At 44.6% G+C, this 24864-nt stretch overlaps 1 protein-coding gene across 8 annotated transcripts in view; it reads left to right on the top strand.

Annotated features, from left to right (window-relative positions):
* CDC16 (cell division cycle 16) overlaps window positions 1–14162 on the top strand; it is a 37813-nt gene extending 23651 nt beyond the window's left edge. For 5 of the 8 annotated variants that reach the window (XM_089303332.1, XM_089303334.1, XM_089303333.1 and 2 more), the window contains 7 exons: window positions 1620–1772; window positions 2993–3056; window positions 6309–6370; window positions 7270–7405; window positions 9939–10029; window positions 13494–13789; window positions 13872–14162. In XM_089303332.1, coding sequence (XP_089159458.1) covers window positions 1620–1772; window positions 2993–3056; window positions 6309–6370; window positions 7270–7405; window positions 9939–10029; window positions 13494–13750 — 763 coding nt within the window. In that variant the 3' untranslated portion in view covers window positions 13751–13789; window positions 13872–14162. The remainder of the gene's footprint in view (window positions 1–1619; window positions 1773–2992; window positions 3057–6308; window positions 6371–7269; window positions 7406–9938; window positions 10030–13493; window positions 13790–13871) is intronic. The other 3 variants (XR_016212639.1, XR_011378592.2, XR_011378591.2) reach the window with 1 other exon arrangement.
* The last annotated feature ends 10702 nt before the right edge of the window (window positions 14163–24864 follow it).

Below are 24864 nucleotides of genomic sequence, written 5' to 3'. Positions count from 1 at the left end.
CTATGGCCTTGGAAGGCAGTGGAGGATGGCCTAAGTCCTTGGGCCCTTGCACTGCGTGGGAGACCCAGAGGAAGCTCCTGGCTCCTGGCTCCTGGCTCCTGGCTCCCGGCTTCGGATCGGTGCAGCTCCCGCTGTTGTGACCATTTGGGAGTAAACTAGCAGATGGAAGACCTCTCTCTTTCTGCCTCTCCCTTTCTCTGTGTAACTCTGACTTTCAAATAAATAAGTAAGTAAACAAATATTTAAAACAAGACAACACACTGGTTTCATTGCCACTATTCTTCTTGCTTTTGTGGATGTAGATTTTTGACCATTTGAAAATAACTACCTGCAGGTAAATCTAAAGGACTCTTCCTGACCTTTCTGTAGCTAAGCTTAATGTGAGTCTTGACTCAGTTTATAACCAAAGCACATATAAACCAGTCAGTATCTTGGGTGTTTTGGGTCATCTTTGAAGAAAGGTCCTCATACTGTGTTGCTTTAATACAGTCACTGATCTGGTAGTGTGAACAGATGAAAATTGAATTAATAAATAGTACTGACCCTGTGTCTAGAATCTCTCAGATGGGAAAATAGCATTCGTTCATACACCGGTGTCGTTCAGAGTAGAGCTGTTCCTGATGGAATTCACAGTGAGCAAAGCCGTTTAAGGACTTCATCAAGGGAAGCAGAACTGAACAGCGTATCGAAGGATGCTAAGTGTTCCTGAGTAGATCCGGGGAGCCCCGGGGGAGTGGCCCTGCAGGCTGCTCCTCTGCTTTAGAGACTATTTTCTACTTCAGAAAAAAAAAAGCTAATAAGCTCTCTGCTCTGGCCAGGGAGTGCAGTGGAGGATGGCCCAGGTGCTTGGGCCCTGCACCCCATGGGAGACCAGGAAAAGCACCTGGCTCCTGGCTCCTGCCATCGGATCAGCGCGGTGCGCCGGCCGCAGCGCGCCGGCCGCAGCGGCCATTGGAGGGTGAACCAACGGCAAAGGAAGACCTTTCTCTCTGTCTCTCTCTCTCACTGTCCATTCTGCCTGTCAAAAAAAAAAAAAAAAAAAAAAAGGCTAATAGTTTGCTGATCAAATCCAGGAGGTTAGTCTAAAAGCTCTATAGATTCGTTAGCTCATGCATTAAATGCCAGTACATTTTAGAAGGAAAGTAAATCTTGTTTTTTAAAGATTTATTTATTTATTTGAAAGTCAGATAACACAGAGAGAAAGAGAGGCAGAGAGAGAGAGGGGTGTTCCATCTGCTGGTTCGTTCCCCAATTGGCCACAACGGCCGGAGCTGCACTGATCCAAAACCAGGAGCCAGGAGCTTCTTCCGGGTCTCCCACATGGGTGCAGGGGCCCAAGGATTTGGGCCATCTTCCACTGCTTTCCCAGGCTATAGCAGAGAGCTGAATTGGAAGTGGAGAAGCTGGGACTCTGAACCGGTGCCTGTATGGAATGCTGGCACTGCAGGTGGTGGCTTTATCCGCTATGCCACAGTTTTGGCCCCTGGAAGAAAAGTAAATCTGTATTTTGGGTTAATGTTTAAAATATTTTACAGATAGGATTTAAGGTTGACAAGTTAATTTCTGCTGAATTACATAGTTTTTGGTGTTGAATGTGTGACATTTTCCACTACTTTTAGGTGTCATTTGCCAATGCTGTATATTGGACTAGAATATGGTTTGACAAATAACTCAAAACTGGCTGAAAGGTTCTTTGGCCAAGCTCTGAGCATCGCACCAGAAGACCCCTTTGTTATGCACGAGGTTGGAGTGGTTGCGTTTCAGAATGGAGAGTAAGTTCTTTACCCTTCTGCTTGTTCTGTTGTCCTAAAGCATCAGGCTCAGAGCTCGACTGACCAGAGCAACTCTACAGCAGGTGTTTATTTTTAAATGCACGAATATAGAAGAGGGAGCTAGACACTTTACCAAAGAAGATTAAAACTGTTTTCTTGGATTTCCTTAAAAATACTCCATCTGGGCTGGGGTTTCCCTGTGACGTGGGTGCTGCAGGTTCCATGGCCTGACTCAGTGGTTAGAGTCACTGCTACCCCAGTGCCTGGAAGAGCTGTCTGTCCACTGGGAGTTGGAGACTCACTTGAGAGTCCCAGAGTGTTTTCTGTTTGGTCACCTGGAAATCAAGAGTTCCCAGGTCAATGTGAACCTCGATATTTACAGAATAAGTGAATTTCATACTCTGAGAAAAATACCCTTTGTGTTAGATTATGCATTATTCAGTATTGTTTGTGAAGTTGGGTTTTCTAGGTACTTTGCAGCCTTTATGATATCATATAGCCAGTACTGTGTGTGCTTTCTATTTTTGAGAAATAGCCCTGCACTGACCCTTAATTTATAATCCACACAACTGGGACCTGAAGTGTTTGTACAATGGATGTGGACATTCTCTGTTCACTCAGAATGTAAAAAGATGCGATTTTTAATGCTCTGTTCAGTGCCACACTTTTCACAATCTTGTGATTTTTATGGGCTACCTCGCTGTTTAAAATAACCACTGAGCCAAGTGCTGCCTGCTGTTTGGTGTTCTCAAGCACAAGGAGTTGTGATATGCCTAATGTGTGTTAGGTAAGCCTCATTCAAGCATGCGTGATTGTGCTATTGGCTGTGAATTCAGTATTAATGAATCAGTAGGTATCTTAAATCAAGAATCTGTAAACGGAAACAAATAAAACAGGGTTGCTCCTTAATCACTTTATGAAAATGTTATAACCAGGACTGTGCAGGAACCTAAATGTGTTTCCCCTGGGAGCAGTGGTTCTGCATTGCTAGGTCAGCATTCACAGTGACCTCATAGACATAAATACCATAGATGTCTCCTATGTCTGGAATTCATGTTATGTTAATTCAAAGTTAATCATTTACATGTCTTTAATTTTAGTAATTCTCAACAGTTTTACCCCATTTCATTTTAGTACTACTAGAGATACTTGGATTTTTCTGAACTGTTAATACTTGCTAATTTTGACTAACTGGCAACCTTTTTTCCCCTCTATTTTAGATGGAAAACAGCAGAAAAATGGTTTCTTGATGCTTTGGAAAAAATTAAAGCAATTGGGAATGAGGTATCTATCTGGTATTTGCGAGTGCACACCATGAGTGTGCACGCTGTTCAATCTGTAAACTAGGTCAGAACCCAGCAGTTGCGTGAGTTGGCAGGTGTTATGCCGCAGAGGGGGGAGATGAGTGAATTTCTACTCAGAGGAAGGTCAGTGCTTGTTTTAAGGGTGCTCAGGCTTTGACACATGGGAGCGTCTGAATATATAAGGGGCTTCAAAAAGATTGTGGAAAATGGAATTAAAAGGTGCTTGTTTTGATGCAAAAAATTTTGAAATTCATGTGTAGTGTTTTTTTTTTTTTTTTTTTTTTTAAAGATTTATTTATTTGAGAGGTAGAGTTACACAGACAGAGGGAGAGACAGAAAGGTTTTCCATCCACTGGTTCACTCCCAGAATGGCTGCAATGGCCCAGAGCTGGGCCATCCAAAGCCAGGAGCTTCTTCTAGGTCTCTCATGTGGCTGCAGGGGCCCACACACTTGGGCCACTTTTTGCTGCTTTCCCAGGCCATAGCTGAGATAGATCAGAAGTGGAGCAACCAGGATACAAACTGGCACCCATATGGGGTGCTAGCGCCACAGGCAGAGGCTTAGCCTACTATGCATTGGCGCTGGCCACCACGCGAAGTGTTTCTGTAACATACAACATGCATTTTCCGTGAGCTTTTTGAAGACCCTTCGTAGTAGGTGATTTTGAAATTGGATGGCACTGTGGTGTCTAACGTGAGATTTCTGTAGAACCTCAGAGAGCCTTGGCTGTGCCTGAGGGTCGATTCAGTGTGATTGCAGGTACTCCCTCTGCAGCCGTGGGATTAGGGCAGGTGTTGTTGAGACTCGCACTCATGCACTGAGAGTATATTGTGCTGACAGTGTAGGTAGGCCTTTTAATGTTTGAAGCATTTGACTAGGTTCTGTCTCATAAAAAAATGTGCCCCGTGAATTAGCGTTCCAACTAGCAGAGCTGTAGATCCACTGGTATTATATTTAGGTAGTAACGATTTTAGAGAGCATGAATCCCTGTAGGTAAGTGTTTGCTGCTCTTCTCAGTTCCATTATTCTCTCTTGTCTCTGTCCTGTTTGTACACCTGTCCCCTGCACAACTCTGTGGGTTCCTTACAAGTGGCAATTCCCTGTCCCCATAGCTGCATTTATTTAGGAAATTATTTCTGTATGTTCACACAAGAATGTATAGGAAGCAGGTGTTTCTTCAGCTGATCTTGGCTAGCTCTGGATAACCCCATGGGGCTGCCACTCACTTGCTGGCCAGTGGTCTAATAGCATCGGCATCACCTGGAAGCTTTGGAGAGGTGCAGAATTGCAGGTCTGTTCAATCAAAATGCCAAGTTTAGCAAGTGCCCCAGGTGATGCTTGTGCGCAGGAAATCTGAAAGCTGTGTTGTTAAACCACACATAGATTTGGAGACTTTGACATCTTACAGAAGTTTAAAGTAATGGTTGATGAAGTGGTTGGTGGAGATAATGTTTTTGACTATATTTGTAAAGTACAGCACGCATCAGAGTAGCTGAAGAAGACAGTTCTGCCTGAGGGTCCTTTTTTTTCTAAAAGATTAATTTATTTATTTGAAAGTCAGAGTTATACACAGAGGGAGAGGCAGGGAGGGGAGCGGGTCTTCCATCTACTGGTTCACTCCCCAATTGGCTGCAGCTGCCAGAGCTGAGCTGATCCAAAGCCAGAAGCCAGGAGCTTGCTCCCAGTCTTCCACACAGGGGCAGGGGCCCAAGACTTGCAACATCTTCTGCTCTCTCGAACCATAGCAGAGAGCTGGATCGGAAGTGAAGCAGCCAGGTCTCAAACTGACACCCATTATGGAATGCCGGCACTGCAGGTGGCAGCTTTACCTGCTATATGCCATGGTGCCAGCCCTGTCCGAGGATCTTTAAGGATTTGTTTCTCATCTCCACAGGCTGCTGCTCTCCCAGGGCTAGCATCAGTATTAGAAGGTGTAGCTGAGTCTGCTCATTCATTTGGTAGATGCATAGTTAATAGGTGTCAGCCATGCCCAGAGTGTGGGCTGTGGGTTGGCTGCAGTTGGGAACCCATGTGATACTTCCTGCCCTTGGGCCCATTTGGAAATTCAGGTGAGTAATAGGCAGTCACAACACAGTGTGACTGAGTAAAGAGAGGTGCCCACAGAGAAGTCCTTTTACCCAGGCATGAGGGCAGTCAGGAAGCCTTTACCATCCACCTCAGTCCTGAAGGCCAGGCAGAATTGAGGGAAAAAGTTATTTCAAGTATAGGAGCTGGCGTGTGCAAAGAGTAGAGTTAGTGTAGTATGGCCTGAATTTTGAGTTTACAGAGTGCCAAATGCCAAAAAAAAAGGGTCAGGAAGGTAAGTGTGGGTCATTAAGGGCTGTGAAATGATGTTAAAGGTTTGCACCTTAACTCTAAGGAGAGTGGGGAACAGAACAGGCTTAAGAAGGGCAGTGTAGTCAGACTTGTATGACAGGTCCAGATAAAACGCTTGTTAATGGGGAAGGTGACAGGTAGGTGTCAGTGCAGTAGGTAAGACACCTCTTGGGACATCCACATCCCAGACCCAAGAGTCTAGATTTGAGTCCTGGTTCCACTTCCCATCCATCCTCCTACTGATGTGCACCCTGGGAGACAGGGTGATGGCTAAAGTATGTGGGTCACTGCTGCGAATATGAGAGACCTGGCTTTAGTTCTGGACACCTGCATTGGCCTGGCCCAACCCTGGCCATTGTGGGCATTTTGATAGGAGCTCTTTGTGTGTCTGTCTTATCTGTCTCTCCTTTTCAAATAGCAACAAACAAATAAATAAGAATTAATGGGGAAAGTGAGGGTCAAGTGGGTTTGGAGTTTGCCCAGCAGGTGGAATGAAGAAGTCCTGTTGTGGACGGAAAGGTCAGCGGTGGCCTGGTGGTCACTGACTGGCTGCTGGGGTAAGGTCAGAGAGCAGGGAGCAGGAGAGACAGGTTGCTGGGGCACACTGAATCTAAAGTGATTGTCGCCTCTCTGGGTAACGCTGTTGTGTCAGCAGATGGCTTTCAGCCACTATAGACTGCAGGTGCATGATGGGACCTTGCTCAGCATGGATGTGTTCTTTAACAAAATCGTGGATTTCTCAGGAAGTCTCCTTTGGGAAGAAAGAAAGATGACACAACAGCAAATACTCTTGCTTGTTGCTGTGGTTGAGGCACAGCCCAGGAGACAACCAGCTTGCGGAGAGGGGAGGTGACTAGTACCAATGTCCGTAACACATGGCTTGATGTGTTTTAGGTGACTGTTGACAAATGGGAACCTTTGTTGAACAACTTGGGACATGTCTGCAGAAAACTTAAGTAAGTGAAGTAGACCATTTTCAGAAATAGACATAGTGACCAGAAAGAAGTTCACTTAATTTTGAGTAGCCTTTTCACTGTCTGTTTCATGAGACCTCCAGCTGCCTTGTACTTGGCTGCTCAGATATAGCAAGCACCAAAAGCAATGTTTTCATTATTTACCTCTTGATATAATTTTATTTTAGGGATATATTGAGGATTATAGTAACTATTTGTATATTGAATTTTTAGTGTTGAAAATTGAGAAGAATTAGGACAGTAGATCTAATTAAAACTGTTTATGTTTTTTTCCACTGGAGATGTTGAGTTGGGTTACACAAATGAAAGTGGTAGAAAGTGGGTTCTTTGGTTAAGCAAGTCGGAGAAGCTCTGGGTTGCTGAAGGTCTAATGAGTTCTTTCATTACTGAAAGAGCTGTGATATTTCTTGCACTTTAATTAAACATTAAACTTCTTTTTCACAAAAAAATTTGTAGGGCAAGTATTTCAAAGAACCTTGGGGAACATGTTCTAAGTAAATATTAGACCTAAGTTAAAATTCTTTGATGACTTTTAGCCACCCTGGTGTGGGGATTTTCCATCACATTGAAAGTGAGGGTGTAGTAAGCCACAGGCTCGAAATCGGGGATTTGGTTCTGATTGCAGCATCACCAGACATCCAAAGGATGCCGAGGTCCACCCAGGTGTCCCTCAGCCACTGAGGGAGCATGCCAAGAAAGTGCATAGTGAGGGGTGCTGAGATACATGGACGTGGGTGTGAGCCAGTGGCCAGTGCAGTCACTCATATAAGAGAGTATGTCTTCTGGGTTTACATAGGTGAGTGCTCAGTCATGGGGACGCAGTCCTTTTGCTGTACAAGTAAATGTTCCCTGTCTTTGCCCTCCTTGTCTTCTCTTGACAGGAAGTACGCAGAGGCTCTGGATTACCACCGGCAAGCCTTGGTGCTGATTCCTCAGAATGCGTCCACCTATTCTGCCATTGGATACATCCACAGTTTGATGGGCAACTTTGAAAATGCTGTGGACTATTTCCACACTGTATGTCTTGTTTGTGCTTAACTGTACTTCTAGTTAATATTGGTCACTTCTTTCTTTGAAAAGATCTTTTGTATTTTAAAATTTTTTCAGATAGCCTTGCATTTTATTCTTTTCTCCATAGAAGCAGCATGTGTGTGTTGTCCAGTATGCATCAGATTAGCCACAAGCATGAGGCTCTTGCTCCGTGTGCAGTGATGCACACACCAGTCAGTGGATCCGTTCTCTGGTGTAGGCAGGGAGAGAAATCCCTGGTCACAGTGAGAGCCCTGAAAACTCCCAGGCTTCCTGGATGATCCCTAAATTAATTCCCTTAGCTTATCTTACTAGGAGAACAAAACAGAATGGGGGTTCATCAAAAGGGAAGAATCCTTAACATGTAAACTTCATCAGACCTAAGACACCATGAATAAGCAAAGTAAACACAAAGAAAAAAAAATGCTCTCAATTAAACTTTAAAATAAATTTTTCCTGTTGCTTACCTTGTGTTCCTAGAGAAAGGACTCTTTGGACATATATAGTTACAGATTTTCATCAGGGATCACTGTGGTATATACATAAGGAAGACAATGATGTAAATGACTACATCTTGCAACCCAAGTGTCCTTGGTTCCCAGAATAGTGGCCTGGTGTAGGTGTGCCCCTCTGCAGTCCGTATCCTCTGTCCCCTCCCACCTGCTTTGCAAAGGTCTCCGAACCTCTCATCCTGCTGGTGTCAACAGAAGACTTTAGGAAACACCCACAATTTGCGTATCGTCTTGTTGGTTTTCTGGATACACAGGCAGGACGCCACCGTAAAGATAAACCAACAGTTGTGAGGCATCCCAGGTTCAGAGAAGATGTGGTCTTTGAATTGAGGAATCAATGGTATTTGGAGAAAAAGATAAGATATGAAAAAATGCAATATTTCAGAAATAATTCATGAGTAGATAGATTTGTAACTGTTTTTCAAGGATAAGTGAGAGATTTTCAGGCCAAGTAAAGTCCCAGATGTACTCCGGGATAATCAGAAATACAAGGCTTATCAGAAGTCTGGACTAAGTAAGCTTTCTGGTCTTATAGGATCTTCCAGGTACTTCTGTTGGAATGTTTTATAACTTACCTCTCTGCTGTAACTTAATCAGTACAGAAGTCTCAAGAGGGGACACTCTGGAGATGAGTTTTTTAACCTTTTACTGCAGTTAGATTTCAATCATAAGAAAATAGAATTGCCTGAGGGATTTCATGACCCCATCACCCAATATCACCAGTCATCAGCCTTGCAGCTCTCTCCCTTATGACAACCCCATATACCCATCCCCTGTTCCTTGGATTATTATTATTTTTTGGTAAGATTTATTTATTTGAAAGGCAGAGAGAAGGAGGGAGGGAGGGAGGGAGGGAGGGGTTGGTCTTCCATCCACTGGTTCACTCTGCAAATGGCTGCAATGGCAAGCGTTGGGCCAATCTAAAGCCAGTAGTGAGGAATTTCTTTCGGATCTCCTAGGTGGGTACAGGGGCCCAAGCACTTGAACCACCTTCTACTTCTTTCCTAGGCCATAAGGGTGCAAGGGCCTAAGCACATGGGCCATCTTCCACTGCTTTCCTGGGCCAGAAGCAGAGTCTTAGATCAGAAGTGGAATAGCTGGGACTCAAACCGGCATCCATATGAGGTGGCGGCTTTACCTACTACACCACAGCACTGGCCCCTTGGATTATTTTTTAAAAATTTATTATTTATTTTTTAAAGATTTATTTATTTATTTGAAAGAGTTACACAGAGAGAGGAGAGGCGGGGAGAGAGAGAGAGGTCTTCCATCCGATGGCTCACTCCCCAGCTGGCTGCAATGGCTGGAGCTGTGCTGATCCAAAGCCAGGAGCCAGAAGCTTCTTCCAGGTCTTCCATGTGGGTACAGGGACCCAAGGACGTGGGCCATCCTTTACTGCTTTCCCAGGCCACAGCAGAGAGCTGGATCGGAAGTGGAGCAGGCGGGTCTTGAACATATGGGATGCTGGCACTTCGGGCCAGGACGTTAACCCACTGTGCCACAGCGCCGACTTCTTAAATTATTTATTTATTTTAATTTTATTTGAATAAAATTTATTTAATTTTATATTAATTTTATTTTTATTTTAATTATTTAATTATTATTTAACTGTCTAATTTAATTTTATATTAATTTATTTAATTTTATTTGAGAGACAAACACGAGCAATCAGCCTGCTGGTTTACTCCCTCAATGCCCACACAGCCAGGGCTGGGCCAGGCCAAAGCTGGGATCCAGGAACTCAGTCCAAGTCTTCCACATAGGTGATGGGACCCAAGTATGAGGCATCACCTGCTGCCTCGTGGGGTTTGTATTAACAAGAAGTTAGAATCAGAAACAGAGCTGTTAACTAACCCAGGTACTCCTTTATGGATGTGGGCAAGTAGTGTTTTTAACCACTATTCCAAATGCGTACTCTCTGGGAATATTTTGAAGTCAGTAAATAGAGAAACTTTTAAACTAAAATAAAGAAGTTATCTTTTAGTAACCATACTGAATCTTTTTGGCAGGCCCTCGGTCTTAGGCGAGATGACACATTTTCTGTTACAATGCTTGGTCATTGCATTGAGATGTACATTGGTGACTCCGAAGCTTATATCGGTAAGATCCTGATCATTCTTACTGGCATTGTATTCCATTTCTAGGTGGTTGTGTATCTCTGTTTAGGTTTCTCAGAGTCTCATTTAAGAGTCTTAAGTTTATCTTGAACTATTTTAGATACATTAATATAATAAAAGACTACTTTGTTGGAATAATGATGTAGGAATTAGTGACTGATGAAGGAGTACTTGCGATGTGCCAGAATACTGTCACAATATATGTAAAGCACTGTGTTATAGTAGTGTCAATCAGATTGCATAATGGAAAAAGAGATCTTAGAGACACGCAGAGGCAGCTACTCTGACCTCACTGTTTCATGGTGAGGGACAGTAGAATATTTATTTTTAAAATTTTTTATTTATTATTTGAAAGGCAGAGTTATAGAGAGGCAGAGGCAGAGAAGACAGAGTAAAAGGTTTTCCATCTGCTGGTTCACTCCCCAAATGGCTGCAGCAGCTGGAGCTGGGCCGATCTGGAGCCAGGAGCCTCCTCCAGGTCTCAAACACAGTTGCAGGGGCCCAAGCACTTGGGCTGTCTTCCACTGTTTTCCCAGGCCATAGCAGAGAGCTGGATCGGAAGAGGAGCAGCCGGGACTAGAACTGGCATCCATATGGGATGCCGGTGCTGTTGGCAGAGGATTAACCTACTGCGGCACAGCACTGGCCGCGGGACAATAGAACATTAATCTTCACATTTCAGTGGTGGGTTAAGATGACTTTTGATTCACACAGCAGTGATAGATCCTTCTTTGCATTATGCGTGTATGGAATAGCAAGTGACAGGTAAATGTGGGCAGATTTACCGTCTCCTGGCACTCATTTGGCTACAGTCATCACGAGGTTAGGCACTTGGAGTTTAAATCTTGACACCTGGATTTTGGGATAGCCCAAGATTTCATTAGCAGGACATAAAAACCTAAGAGGAACAACAGTTGATAAATTTGGCTTCAATAAAATTAAAAACTTTGATTTTTTAAAAAAGATTTTATTTATTTATTTGAAAGAGTTACACAGAGAGAGGAGAGTTGAAAGAGAGAGGTCTTCCATCCGATGGTTCACTCCCCAACTGACCACAACGGCCGGAGCTGTGCTGATCCAAAGCCAGGAGCTTCCTCCGAGTCTCCCACACGGGTGCAGGGGCCCAAGGAGTTGGGCCATCTTCTGTTGCTTTCCCAGGCCATAGCAGAGAGCTGGATTGGAAGTAGAGCAGCCGGGTCTCAGGCTGGCGCCCATTTGGGATGCCAGCACTTCAGGCCAAGGTGTTAACCCTCTGCACCACAGTGCCAGCCCCCCCAAAACTTTGATTTTTCAGAATCACCATTAACCCATTATGTCCCATTGCCCAACCATAGGACACCTGTGGATTTTAAATGAAGTAATAAATATACCAAGTATGGTAACTTCAAAACAAATATTTTTTGAAGTAGTCACAGAATTGAAAACTTGGGACTCAGTGGGTTAAGAGAGCAAAAGATATGCCATAGTAGGGGATAAGCGACTTACAGTATATTGACTCATCAAAGAACTCTTGTCTGGAATGCATCCTGCAAGTCAGTAAGACAGAAATAGTCAAAAGGCGTATTAAAAATAGGCATCATAATTCCAGGTAGTCATTGTGCAGCTCAGCAGGCCCTGCATCATAACTTGTCAGGGGAATGGGATTAAAACTCTAGTGAGATACTGTGTACCACCAGAAATACCACTGCGCACCCCCCAGAGTGCCTGAAAGTTTCAAATACTGACAATGTCTAGTGTTTGGTGATGATGTGGAACAACCAGCTGGAGCTGTCATGGGTTGGGGATTATTGGGGGTTAAGTTTACCATACGCACCAAAGCTAAGCCAGTTGTGTTAGTTGTCTTGCTGCCTTACGAATGCTCATCCCCGGTGACACACCAGTTCTACGGCTTTGTGTGTGAGTCCATTGCTGCTTTGTTTTCTGGTCTTGCCTAGGTTCACTCATGCAGCTCTGTTCAGTGGATGGTTGTCTGGGTTGATGATCTGAGATAGCTTTGGGGGGACCTCAGCTTGCACAGCTTGCACAGCTGGGCCTCTCTCTGGGGCTCTCATTTCACATGGAGTTCAAGCTTCAGGACCTCTTGATGGTTGGCAGTTGAACACCATCACTTCCTTCAGAACAAGTCTCATAATCAAGCTCAGAGTCAGCATGGGGAGGGGCTGTCCAAGGGCAAGGGTGCTGGGAGTTGGGTTCACTGGCAGTGTCAGGACAGTGCGGACTCAGAGCTCACACATCGTTTGGGGGTGTTGGGTAGGGTGTTGGGTTGGCCCTGTGGAACCAATGTACTGAACATCGGGGGTGCTACGTAGTGACCGGCGTCCTGAGCTGGAATGTCAGGAATCAGCCCTGCAGAAGCAGGAGCCTCTGTTGGCCAGGTTATGCCTTGCCTTACTCATGACAGCACTAGCTGGGAGCGATACCCATGTCCACCAGCACAACGCAGAGACAGGTTGTGGCTTCATACAAATGAGACATGACTGAATCATGTAGTATGAGTGAACTACAGATTTTGGCAAAAAGAGTATATACTGATTACTTCCATTTATGAGAGGATTAGTAATAAGCAAAAGTAATTGGAGGTGACAAAAAACGCGTAGTGATTATTGCTTCAAACAGGGGCATGAGGTCTGTAGCGCTGGGAGTGTTCATGTTCCTGCCTGAAGCAGTCAGCTGTGAGCTTTTTCATGCTGTCTGCTTGGGATTGCGTAGTTCAGAGAGAAAAGCACCTGAGCTCCCTCACCCTGAAGAGCCTGGGTTGAAACCTCAGCTCGGCCACCCAGGGGCCCCTGTGCCTCGGGAGCAGGGCTGAGCCTCAGTGTCCTCATATATTTGGGGAAGAGTTGTGAGGCTTAAATGCAAAAGCTAGTTAAGGGTTGGAGATATCAATGATGAAGAAATAGACATTTTGCTGCCCTCGTAGGGGTGATGGCCTTGGAGAGATGTTCAAGGTGCTTTATCATGACTGTTACTTTTAGTCTGCCTCTCACTGTCGGCTAAACACCCATTACCGAATGCTATTAATTGGAACTGTGTGAAATTGTCATTTTGTGTGCTCAGATCGGTTCAAAAATATATATTATTATTGAAGGTTTTTGAAATATGGAAAATGTATTTCCTTTCATTGTGGATTCTACCTGTATAACTTAGTGACTGTACCAACACTTACGCCTGTTCCTGTGAAGCAGCTGAGAAAAAGAGTTGCCCACAGAGGCCGGCCATGTTGAAGGGGCCTTGGCGAGGGGATAGCTTGCAGCTACTTGTGCAAGTGTTCCAACATCTCCCTTAGACATGGGAGGAAAATAAAAGAAGAAAAAGACTGGAACCTTTTTTCCTTCTGATCTGTCCTTGTGCTCTTGAAAGTACACTTTGGCTTAAAGAACAGGTACAGGATTATGTAATGATGGCAATGACATATATGATAGAATTTCTAATTGTGTTTCTTTTTAGGAGCAGACATTAAAGACAAATTAAAATGTTATGACTTTGATGTGCATACAATGAAGACACTAAAAAACATTATTTCACCTCCGTGGGATTTCAGGGAATTTGAAGTAGAAAAACAGACTGCAGAAGACACGGGGCTTGCACCACTGGACACCTCCAGGAAGACTCCAGATTCCAGACCTTCCTTGGAAACCTTTGAAATTGAGATGAATGAGAGTGACATGATGTTAGAAACATCCATGTCAGACCACAGCGCATGACTCCAGCAGTGGTCCTGGACCCGTTGTCCTAGTGTGTAGGTCAGTATTTCCTTCCACCCTTGCCGCGTATTAAGTGTTTCCCATTTCCTAACACGAATCCAAACTGCATCTCTATATTCAGGGACAGAGACCCGCCCAGGAGACTTGGAGAGCACGCCTTTGCAACAGATGTTTTCTGATTCTCTGAACCTACAAAATAGTTATACGTAGTGGAATAAAGAAGGTAAACCATCTGTTATGTCTTTTTCTTTTTCAATAAACTTTTGTACTGATTTTAGATTTATAGACAAGTTGTAAAGATAGTACAAGGAACTTGTGTGTGTCTCCCCTCAGTCTCTACGTTATTATCACCTTAGATTGCGACATGTTTTTGCATCAAAATAAACTTATCTTTTAATTCTGTTTTCCACAAGCTTTTTGAAGTATGCTTGTATTTATTTTGTGACTTACATTATTTCCACTTGAGCCACTGGGAGCTCTTTGAGCTTTGCTTCCTATCCCTGTGACACAACCCATCCATTGTTTTTTTTTCTTCTTCATTGTGGGAAAATTTAGGTTGCATAAACTGTGGGCTTCAGTTAATGATAATGCATCAGTTTTGGTTCAGGGGAGGTTGTTAATCACAGGATGCTGAGGAAAGAGGCAGGGGAAGGAAAGGAGTAAATGAGAACACTGTTTTCTGTCCAGTGTCCCAGTAAATCCAAACTGCTCTAAGAACCAAGTCTATTAATGAAAGATGCATGAATACACAGATACATACCATATCACTTGCTGCTTTAAAGGATGCAACTTAAGCAACATTGATGATGTTCACATGTACACCAATCACCTCTGTTTCCAAAAGTTTCCATCTGTCCAAACAGAAACAGGATCTATTAAGCAGCCCCAGTAAACATTGAATCTACTTTGTCTATAAATTTTGCCTAGTCTAGTTTTTTTATTTTTTAAGATTTATGTATTTGAAAGGCAAGTTGAGACAGATAGGGAGAGAGATCTTTTCATCCACTGGTTCATTCTTCAGATGACTGCAATAGCCAGGACTGGGCCAGGTCCAAAGCCAGGAGCCGAGAACTTGACGTGGATTTCTTTTATGGGAGGAGGGCCCTAAGCACCTGAGCAGCCATCCACTGCCTCCTTAGATGTATTCTCAGGAAATTGGGTCAGCAGCAGAGTAGTTGGGACTCAAAACTGGCACTCTGATATGGGATGCAGGTTTCATAAGCAGCACCTACTGCACCACGACACCTGCCCCTGTAGAATTTTCTACAAGTGGAAATCTTTTCTGAATGTCTTATTTATAAAAGTATCTGGGGCCGGAGTTGTGGCGTAGCAGGTAAAGCCTCCCTCTGCCTGCAATGCGAGTATCCTATATGATAGCCAGTTCAAGTCCTGGCTGTTCTGCTTCTGATCCAACTTCCTGCTAATGTGCCTGGGAAAGCAGCAGATGGCCTGAGTACTTGGGTCCCTGCACCAATGTGGGAGACTGAGAAGAAGCTCCTGGCTTGCGACCATATGGAGGAGTGAACCAACAGATGGAAGGTCCCCACTCCAACCCCTGTAAATCTGCCTTTCAAATAAAATGAGTCTTTAAAAAAAAGATGCTTTGTCCAAATGTTTCTCAGAACCTTCTGAAAATGAGGTTAGGATGAGAGCATAGCGGTCCAGAAACTCCTGAGCTGGAGTCTTGTGCTGCCCCAAGGTGAGGGAGGGCCAGAACATTTTCGCACAGACCTCCCAGGTCCTGCCCAGCAGGTGTTGTGTGCAGGGCCTGGCTCTAGTTTCCCTTGGCTTGCCTGGAGAGTTAGGTGTCCACTCAGGGCCCAGACCTTGAGAACTGCAAGAATGGACTAGAGGCCCAGGTGGTTGTGCAGCCAGGTCAGCTCTGCCAGGAGGTGTCAGTGGAATAAAAGGTGCTGGAAGGGGTCACGCCCTTGGCACTGGCTCAGGCTACCTATATAGAAAGTCTGTGGTATTGAGGCATCCTGTGGTTCTCCGTGCAACCTAGTGGCTGCTGGGGCATCCTGGGAACATCCCAGCAAGGATAGCACTAGCCTGGCATTCCTGCTCTGGCTCCCTGGAGAGCAGGAAGGCGGGGGTTCTTGCCTAGTGGAGATGAAGTAGTGTTTGTTGGTGGTTTAGATTTGCATTCACTGGGGCCAGGCAGGGTTAAGCTGCTGCCCATGACACTGGCGCCCCATTATCTGAGTACCGCTTGGAGTCCCAGCTGCTCCACTTCCTATTCAGTTCCCCACTATGTAAAAGCAGCAGCAAATGTGCTTGGGCCCCTCACACCCACATGGGAGATCCAGATGGAGTTCCAAGCTCTTCAGCCCCTAGCTCTTGAAGCTGTTTGGGGAATGAACCAGTGGGTAGAAGATCTCTCTCTTCCCTTTCTGTTACTCTGTCTTTCAAGTAAAGGAAATCTTTTAACAAAATAGATTTGCATTCATCTAATGAACAGTGAGGTGGAGCCTCTTACTGGGCATTTCTGTGTATTTTGGAAATACCTATTTACTCATTTTAAATTGGGTTTCTCTATTGTAGTTTTTTTTTTTTTTTAATAAGATTTCTGCTAGTGACCCCTTTTTAAGTATATGATTTGTGTATAGTTCCCCCTATTTCTGTGGAATGCTTTCTTTCCCCCCTGATTGGCAAGAGACAGACTCTGCTTCCCCAAATGGCTGCAGTAGCCTGAAGCTGGACCAGCCTGAATCCAGGAGCTGGAAAATATCCACATCTTATACACAGCTATCAGGGTCACCTTCTGTCTTCCAGGGTATGCATTAGCAGGAAACTGGAGTCAGGAGTAGAGCCAGGGCTCAATCCAGGCACTCTAGTGTAGGATACAGATGTTTGAGCACTGTGCCAGGTACCCTCCTGTCCCCCTTCTTTCCTTTTCTCTTTTTCTTTCCTTTTTTTTTTTTTTTTTTTTTTTTTTTTAATATTTACTGACTGAAAAGCAGGGTGACAGGCACAGGGTAAAGGGGAGAGAGAGACACACACAGCTTCCATTCGCTGGTTTACTCCCTAAATACCTACAACACTTGGTTCTGAGTCAGGTCATAGTCAGAAGCCAGGAATTCCATCCAGATCTTGCACGTGGGTGGCAGGGTCACAAGTACCTGGGCCTTCATCCACTGTCTCCCAGTCAAATATCAGGAAGCTGGGTTGTTAAGTGCAGAATAGCTGAGGCTCAAACCTGTGCTCCAGTGTGGGATATGGGAATCCCAAGCTGCAGCTTGCAATGCTGCCCCCTTTTTTTACTTGATGTGGCTAAAAGTTTATCAATGTAGGTTTTTTAGAAAAGCCAGCTCTTGATTTTCTATGTTTTTCATTTTGTTTCATTTATCTCTAATTTTATTTTCTTCCTTCTGCTAATTTTGGTTTCAGTTTGCCATTCTTTTTCTAGTTTTTTGTGATTTACTGTTAGTTTATTAAATTGTGATGCTTTCATGACAGGCTTTTTTCCCTCTGAGCGCTCTTATCCCTGCAGCCTATAAGTTTCGTGTATTGTGGTTTTATTTTAATTTTTTATCAAGGTATTTTCTGATTTCCCTTGCGATTTTTTCTATGACCCTTTGGGTATGTAATTTCCATGTAATTCAGAGTTTCCCATTTTTCCTTCTTGTGTTGATTTCTAGTTTTATTCCATTTTGATCAGAAGGAATTCTTCATGTGATTTCAGTCTTTCCAGATGAGGCATGGTTTGTGTTCAGCTTGAACGGTGTTCCTTGTCCACTTAGGGAGACTGTGTGTTCTTTTTCTGGGTTTAGCTACAGGTCTGTGACTCTTGGGTCAGATTAGTTTGTAGGAATGATGCGGTCCTCTTTTTCCTTGTTACTTGTTTCTTCCTAGTTACTCTGTTACTGAAAGTGAAATATTGAAGTCTTGGACGAGTTACTCTATTATTAACAGTGGGATGTTGAAGTCTTGACTGTTGTGTAGAACTGCTTTTCCCTTCATTTCTGTCAGTGCTTGCTTCAGATATTTTGGGGTTCTTTTGTTAGGGGTGTATATTTTTATAAATTGTTGTCTTCTTGATGGGTCAGTATCTTTATTGGCATATAATGTGTCATGTCAGTCATCATTTGTGCTGTTTTAATATTTTTGGTAAATTTTGACTTAAAACCTATCTGATATTAGTCCCCTCAGTTCTTTTTATTATGATATACATGGTTTTTTTTTTCTATCATTTTCCTTTCAACTTCTTTATGTTGTTCTATCGAAAGTCCATGTATCTAGACAGCATATGATGGGTCATATGTTTCTTATTGATTCTGCCTTTTAATTAGAGAGTTCAGGCCATTTGCATTTGAAGGAATCACTAATAAAGAAGAGCTTCTGCCATTTAGCTCTTTGTTTTCTTGTGTCTTACATGGCTTTGATTCCTTAGTTCCTCGGTTACTTTTTATTTGACTTGATTTTTTGTTATTGTACCATTTTGATTTTTTTTCTGCATATATTTTTTCTTAGTGGTTATCTTAAATTTCTAGTATTTCCAGCCTTGTTTTGGTGGCATAACCTGTGCTCCTATATACCTCCCTTGAATATGCTATTGTCTACATGTTATGTCCCTATTCTAGGTTTGTAATTACTGTTTTATGCATTTACCTTATAGATCACATAGACACAAAGAGAAGGTAAGCTGAAAGTACAGTGATATTGGCTTTCCCAGTGCTCTTTGGGGGCCTGTGAGCTACTGTCCAGCACCATTTCCTTTCAGCCACAAGGACTTCCAATTTTTTTTTAAAGATAGATTTATTTATTTGAAAGTCAGAGTTACACAGAGAAGGAGAGGCAGAGAGAGAGAGAGAGAGAGAGGGAGGGAGGTCTTCCATCTGCTGGTTCACTCCCCAGTTGGCCACAATGAGTGGAGCTTTGCCAATCTGAAGTCAGGAGCCAGGAGCTTCTTCGGGTCTCCCACATGGGTGCAGGGGCCCAAAGACTTGGACCATCTTCTGCTGCTTTCCCAGGCCATAGCAGAGAGCTGGATTGGAAGTGGAGCAACCGGGTCTTGAATTGGCACCCATATGGGATGTGGCACAGCAGGTAGTGGCTTAACCTGCCATGGCACTGGCCCCAAGGACTTCCTCTTGTAGTGAAGGTTCACCAGTAACAAACCCCCTTACCTTCTGTTAATGTGAGGATGTCTTAATTTTTCCTTGGTTCTTGCAGGTTCGTTTTATCAGAGAGCATTCTTGGTTGACCTTGTTTTCCTTTAACAGTTTAAATAGGTCATCTCACTGTGAGAAATCAGCTTAATCAAACTCATCATTCCTCGTATGTGGCAGTTACTTCCCTTGTTGCTTTCAAGGTTCTCACTTAGGCTTTGGCAGTGGCCTTGGCCCGTTTAACCACAACACATCTCAAAATTGATCTCTGAGTTTATCCTGCTTGGAAATTGTTGAGATTCTGACATTTATGTCTTTTATCATGAATCAAAAGTGGAGAAGCCAGGACTTGAACCAGAGCCCGTATGGGATGCTGGCACTGCAGGTGATGGCTTTACCCACTATGCCACAGCACTGGCCCCCAGAACTTTTTTACCATGAGCTATCTAAAATGTGTTCCATATATTTCTAACTCCCTAAGCAAAATAATCTTAGCTCTTCCTGAAGATCCCCACATTCTAACTCTGCTGTATCCCTTGGAAAGACACAAATGAGGAGTGCAAGCACCCATGTGTCCAGGGCCAGCATTCAGACCCCAGTCTCTCCCACTTGGTGAGTGTCACTTACTGCAGCTGCACTTAAGCAAGAATGTACCTTGAGACCGTAATTTGCCCAGTGTTTTTCATATTCAGGCTAGTTTGAGTTTGTATCTCTTCTGTCAGCATCTCTATACCTCCTTTCTTTTTGGCTGAGATTAGAAAATCAAATGCCTGAACTTCAATTATTTATTTTTTTTAAAGGTTTTATCTATTTATTTGAGAGGTAGAGTTACAGACGGTGAGAGACAGAGACAGAGAGAAAGGTATTCCCTCTGCTGGTTCACTCCCCAAATGGCTGCAACGGCCCGGAGGTGAGCTGATCTGAAGCCAGGAGCCAGATGCCTCCTCCCAGGGTCCCAAGCACCTGGGCCATCCTCCGCTGCTTTCTCAGGCCACAGCAGAGAGCTGGATGGGAAGAGGAGCAGCCAAGACCAGAACCAGCGCCCACATGGGACACCGGCGCCACAGGCGGAGCATTAACCTACTGCATCATGACACTGGCCCTATGAACTTCAATTATTTTTATTTTTATTTTTTTTAAGATTTATTTATTTGAAAGTCAGAATTACACAGAGAGAGGAGAGGCAGAGAGAGAGAGAGAGAGAGAGAGGTCTTCCATATGCTGGTTCATTCCCCAGTTGGCCGCAACAGCTGGAGCTGTGCCGATCCAAAGCCAGGAGCCAGGAGCTTCCTCTGGGTCTCACAAGTGGGTGCAGGGGCTCAAGGACTTGGCCCATCCTCCACTGCTTTCCCAGGCCATAGCAGAGAGCTGGATCGGAAGTGGAGCAGCCGGGTCTTGAACCGGTGCCCATATGGGATGCTGGTGCTTCAGGCCAGGGCGTTAACCCGCTGCACCACAGCGCTGGGCCCAAACTTCAATTATTTTTAAAGTAACTAAAATGAAAGTAGTTATTCATAAAGTTCTGTGTTTTTTCACACTTTTTTGACCTGCCAGAGCAAAAACATTTTTTCATTTAGTTTCCTCATTGATCATCTATTAGGATTCTTTAGTTTTCTGGATAAATGAATTCTGATAAGAGAGCCATTATTATATTGATGGTTCTTTTTAAAAAATGTTATTTTTATTTGAAAGGCAGAGACACATAGACCTTTCATCTGTGGGTTTACCCGCTAAATAAGTTTTAACAGCTGGGCTGGGCCAAAGCCAGGCCAGAGCTCCAATACTTCACCATCACTTACTGCCTCTCAAAGTGCATGTTAGTGGGAAGTTGGAATCGGAAGGAGAGCCAAGACTCAAACCCAGCCACTCTGAAATGTGATATGGGCATCCCTAATAGTGTTTTAGCCACTGAGCCAAACACCTGGCCCATGAAGTTACTTTAAGACCCTTGATGGGCCGGCGCCGCGGCTCACTAGGCTAATCCTCCGCCTAGCGGCGCCGGCACACCGGGTTCTAGTCCCGGTCGGGGCGCCGGATTCTGTCCCGGTTGCCCCTCTTCCAGGCCAGCCCTCTGCTGTGGCCCGGGAGTGCAGTGGAGGATGGCCCAGGTCCTTGGGCCCTGCACCCCATGGGAGACCAGGAAAAGCACCTGGCTCCTGGTTCCTGCCATCGGATCAGCGCGGTGCGCCGGCCGCATCGCGCTGGCCGTGGCGGCCATTGGAGGGTGAACCAACGGCAAAGGAAGACCTTTCTCTCTGTCTCTCTCTCTCTCACTGTCCACTCTGCCTGTCAAAAAAAAAAAAAAAAAAAAAAAAAGACCCTTGATGAAACTGTGACCCAGCTCATCAGCAGTGTCAGCACTGTGTTTAGGCCTCAAAGAGTGAAGAAAAGGCCCTGTGTCTTACTGCCAAGTATTGTGTCTGTTACTGCACAATTCTGCAGTGTCTCAAAATGATGCAGTTCTAACAGGTGCCCTTCTTGCCAATTGAAAGTGGCTGTGCTCTCATCCTTAGAGGAAAGACTGGGAGTGCTATGGCACCAGCTTCCTCAAGTGTCTACTAAGTAGGTAGGAACCACCTAGTTAAATGTAGTCTCATTGACACATTGAAGGGGTCCCCTTAGGGTCTGGCATTGTGGCATAGTGGGTAAAGCTGCCGCCTGCAGTGCTGGCATCCCTTATGGGCATTGGTTCGAGTCCCGGCTGCTCCTCTTCTGATCCAGCTCCCTGCTAATGTGCCTGGGAAAGCAGTGGAGGATGATACAAGTGCTTGGGCACCTGCACCCACGTGGGATAACTGGAAGAAGCTCCTGGCTTTGGCCTGGCCCAGCCTTAGCTGATGTGGCCATTTTGGGAGTGAACCAATAGTTGGAAGACCCCTCTCTTTCTCTGTTCCTTTCTCTCTCTAACTGTGCCTTTCAAATAAACAAATATTAAAAACAAAAAGTTCTGCTAAGCAAGGTTGACTACCATATCCACTGTGTGACTTTTGGAGATACCACTGCTTTCTTTTCTTGGCTACAAGGTTCTGTGCACACATGAAACAGCATTTAAACTTGTTAGGTAATATGTACAAAGTTAGATTCTCTGTTGTCGCAAGTGTGGTAATGGCACTGAGGCAGTGTTGGTTTCAATAAGGATTTTATTATGCAGTGGGGGAGTCACACTTCTAACTCACACCACACACTGGGGAAACTGACCATCCAGGGTTCCCAGGGTACCCACAGTGCTCCTCATGACGTCTTAGCCGTGAGGGCGGGTTCTCACAGCATCTGCACAGGTGGTCTTGAAGGGCGAGTGGAGTCTTGGCTTCAGCCAAGCAGGCCCCATTGTTGGGCAGTCAGGTGGGCTCAGGGCTGGCTGGGAGAACTCTTGCAGGAAGGTCTGTGTGCGGTGGGCCATCCTGGAGCTTTTTGCTCTGTCTGTTCTGAGTCTGGACCTCTGTGTTCTGCAGTTTGAATACACTTTTGGCATTTAGCGTAGGGCTGAGGACGTCCCAAGGAGGGTGTGTGTGCTTCTTATCAAGTCCATGCAGACCTTGCAGTCAGCTTAGCTCTTGCATATTTCTTAATATTATGGTGGAGCTGTTTAATTTCTCTTCAGAGTATTTTTGTTTAATGTCAAAAGCCATTTTACAAATGTATTTTATTCACTATCTATTTGAAACCTGTAAGATTTAAATAATTTTATTGGACATAGTTGAGTTCTAAAATTCTATCAGAGCAGGTGTTGTGGCTCAGCAGGTTAAACTGCTGCTTAGGACACCTGCATCCCCATCAGATCCCAGCTCCATCCCTTATAGGTGTTTGGGGAATGAACCAGTTGATGGGAGTTCTTGGTCTTCCTCATGAATTAAAAACAAAAAAGGACCACACTGGAGTATGTTCAAGGGAGTGGTGAGAGGATAAAGTACTGGGTTGAGTTAGGAAGCCTGAATTTCCTTTAAAAAAAAAAAAAGATTTTATTTATTTATTTGAGAGGTAGAGTTACAGACAGTGAGAGTGAGAAGTAGAGAAAGGTCTTCCGTCTGTTGGTTCACTCCCCAAATGGCCGCAATTGCTGGACCTGTGCCAATCTGAAGCCAGGAGCCAGGTGCTTCTTCCTGGTCTCCCATACTGGTGCAGGGGACCAAGGACTTGGGCCATCTTCTACTGCTTTCCCAGCCCACAGCAGAGAGCTGGATTATCAGAGGAGCAGCCGGGACTAGAACCGGCACCCATATGGCCTGCTGGCGCTGCAGACAGAGGATTAACCTACTGTGCCACGGCGCCAGCCCTCTGGATTTCCTTTCAGTTGTCTGCCAGTGACTTCTTAAATCTCTTATTTGTCTCCTAAAGCCTGTTGTTTCATTCTCTAGGTTTTGTTTGTGCTTGAAGTTCTTGGAAGAAAGGTGCTATAAGTGAGAAACACAGCCAACCTGAATAAAGGAAAAAACAGGATAAAATGGGAAAAAATACATTTAAAAATAGGTTAAAGCCTCTGTGTGTGTGTACTTGATCTTACCTGTTGTACCTGAGACCTCTGAGCACTGACTCTAGTCTACCACGTGGCCCCATTTCCACTCAGACAAAATGAAACGATCATGAACTAGGAAAAACTTCAACTGCAGGCACAAGAGTACACTGGTACGGAAGGAACTGCTTGCAGACAGAAGATAGTTCATAGAACAGTGATGGCAGATGATAAAAAACTTTATCCTTAAAGAACTTAATATCTAGTATAAAAGAGGTGCATATGTTTACAGAGCAAAGAACAGCGATCCACTTTTAACAGCCTTGAAGTTCTCTTGCAGCCCCTTGACCATCACAGGCAGTGTGGAGACAAAGCAGCTGGCGGAGATTCTTCCCAGAATCTTTTTTTTTTTTTGACAGGCAGAGTTAGAGAGAGAGAGATAGAAAAGTCTTCCTTCCGTTGGCTCACTCCCCAAATGACCACTATGGCCAGCCTGCTGCAGCCGGCGCACTGTGCCGATTCAAAGCCAGGAGCCAGGTGCTTCCTCCTGGTTTCCCATGCTGGTGCAGGGCCCAAGCACTTGGGCCATCATCCACTGCACTCCCGGGCCACAGCAGAGAGCTGGACTGGAAGAGAAGCAACCGGGACTAGAACCCGGCGCCCCGACTGGGACTAGAGTCTGGGATGCTGGTGCCTCAGGGTGGAGGATCAGCCAAGTGAGCCGCGGCACCGGCCTCCCAGAATCTTAAATCAGCAGTGGGCAGACAGGCGGAGACGAGGAAGCTGGCCGAAGCTCTCCCCCATCTGTGGATGGAAAGGCACCAAGAGGTGCTCCCGAGGATGATGATGAAGTTCCACATTTCGTGGAGAGTTTTGATGAGCCTTCTAAGAATGAGGCAAAATGAATGGTCAATTTTTAAGATTTATTTATTTGGTAGGCAGAGTTATAGAGAGGAGAGACCAAGACCTTGCATCCACTGGTTCACTCCCCAAGTGGTCCCAGTGGCTGGAGCTGGGCCAAGGTGAAGTCAAAAGCCAAGAGCTCCTTTTGCATCTCCCACGTGGGTGGCAGGGGCCCAAGGACTTGGCCATCCTCCGCTGGGAGCTGGATCTGAAGCAGAGCAGCTGGGACTCCAACCTGTGCCCTCATCGGATTGCAGGCACTATAGATGCAGCTTAACCTGCTGCACCGCAGCACCAGCCCCTGCAGTGAACTTTTGAAGAAAAGTTCCTGGGAGCTGCTGTTTTATATTATGACTGCTTATAAAAATTGTTCTGTTTATGATCAGATAAAATCTAGATTTCTCATATTTGTAAGCTCAGGGCAGCTCTTTCAGTTTTTGCTTATGGAGTTCATTCTTTGCTGCTAATTAAGCTGAAGAAGCCTGGGAATAAAGTTTGAAATAAAGATTAATAAAATTCCTTGCAGAGTACAAATACATAATTTACATATGAATTAATCAAGTGCTGCCTGTAATTTATAAAGCAAAAATACACTAGTGTGAGTCTGGTTTTGGTGTTGTCCCAGTAATCAAGAGCATGAGTGGATTATG

This window comes from Oryctolagus cuniculus, chromosome 9 (assembly GCF_051225735.1).
Source record: "Oryctolagus cuniculus isolate XC-2025 breed Fujian yellow rabbit chromosome 9, ASM5122573v1, whole genome shotgun sequence".
Taxonomy (NCBI): Eukaryota; Metazoa; Chordata; class Mammalia; order Lagomorpha; family Leporidae; genus Oryctolagus; species Oryctolagus cuniculus.
This window is presented reverse-complemented; position numbering and strand designations above follow the sequence as displayed.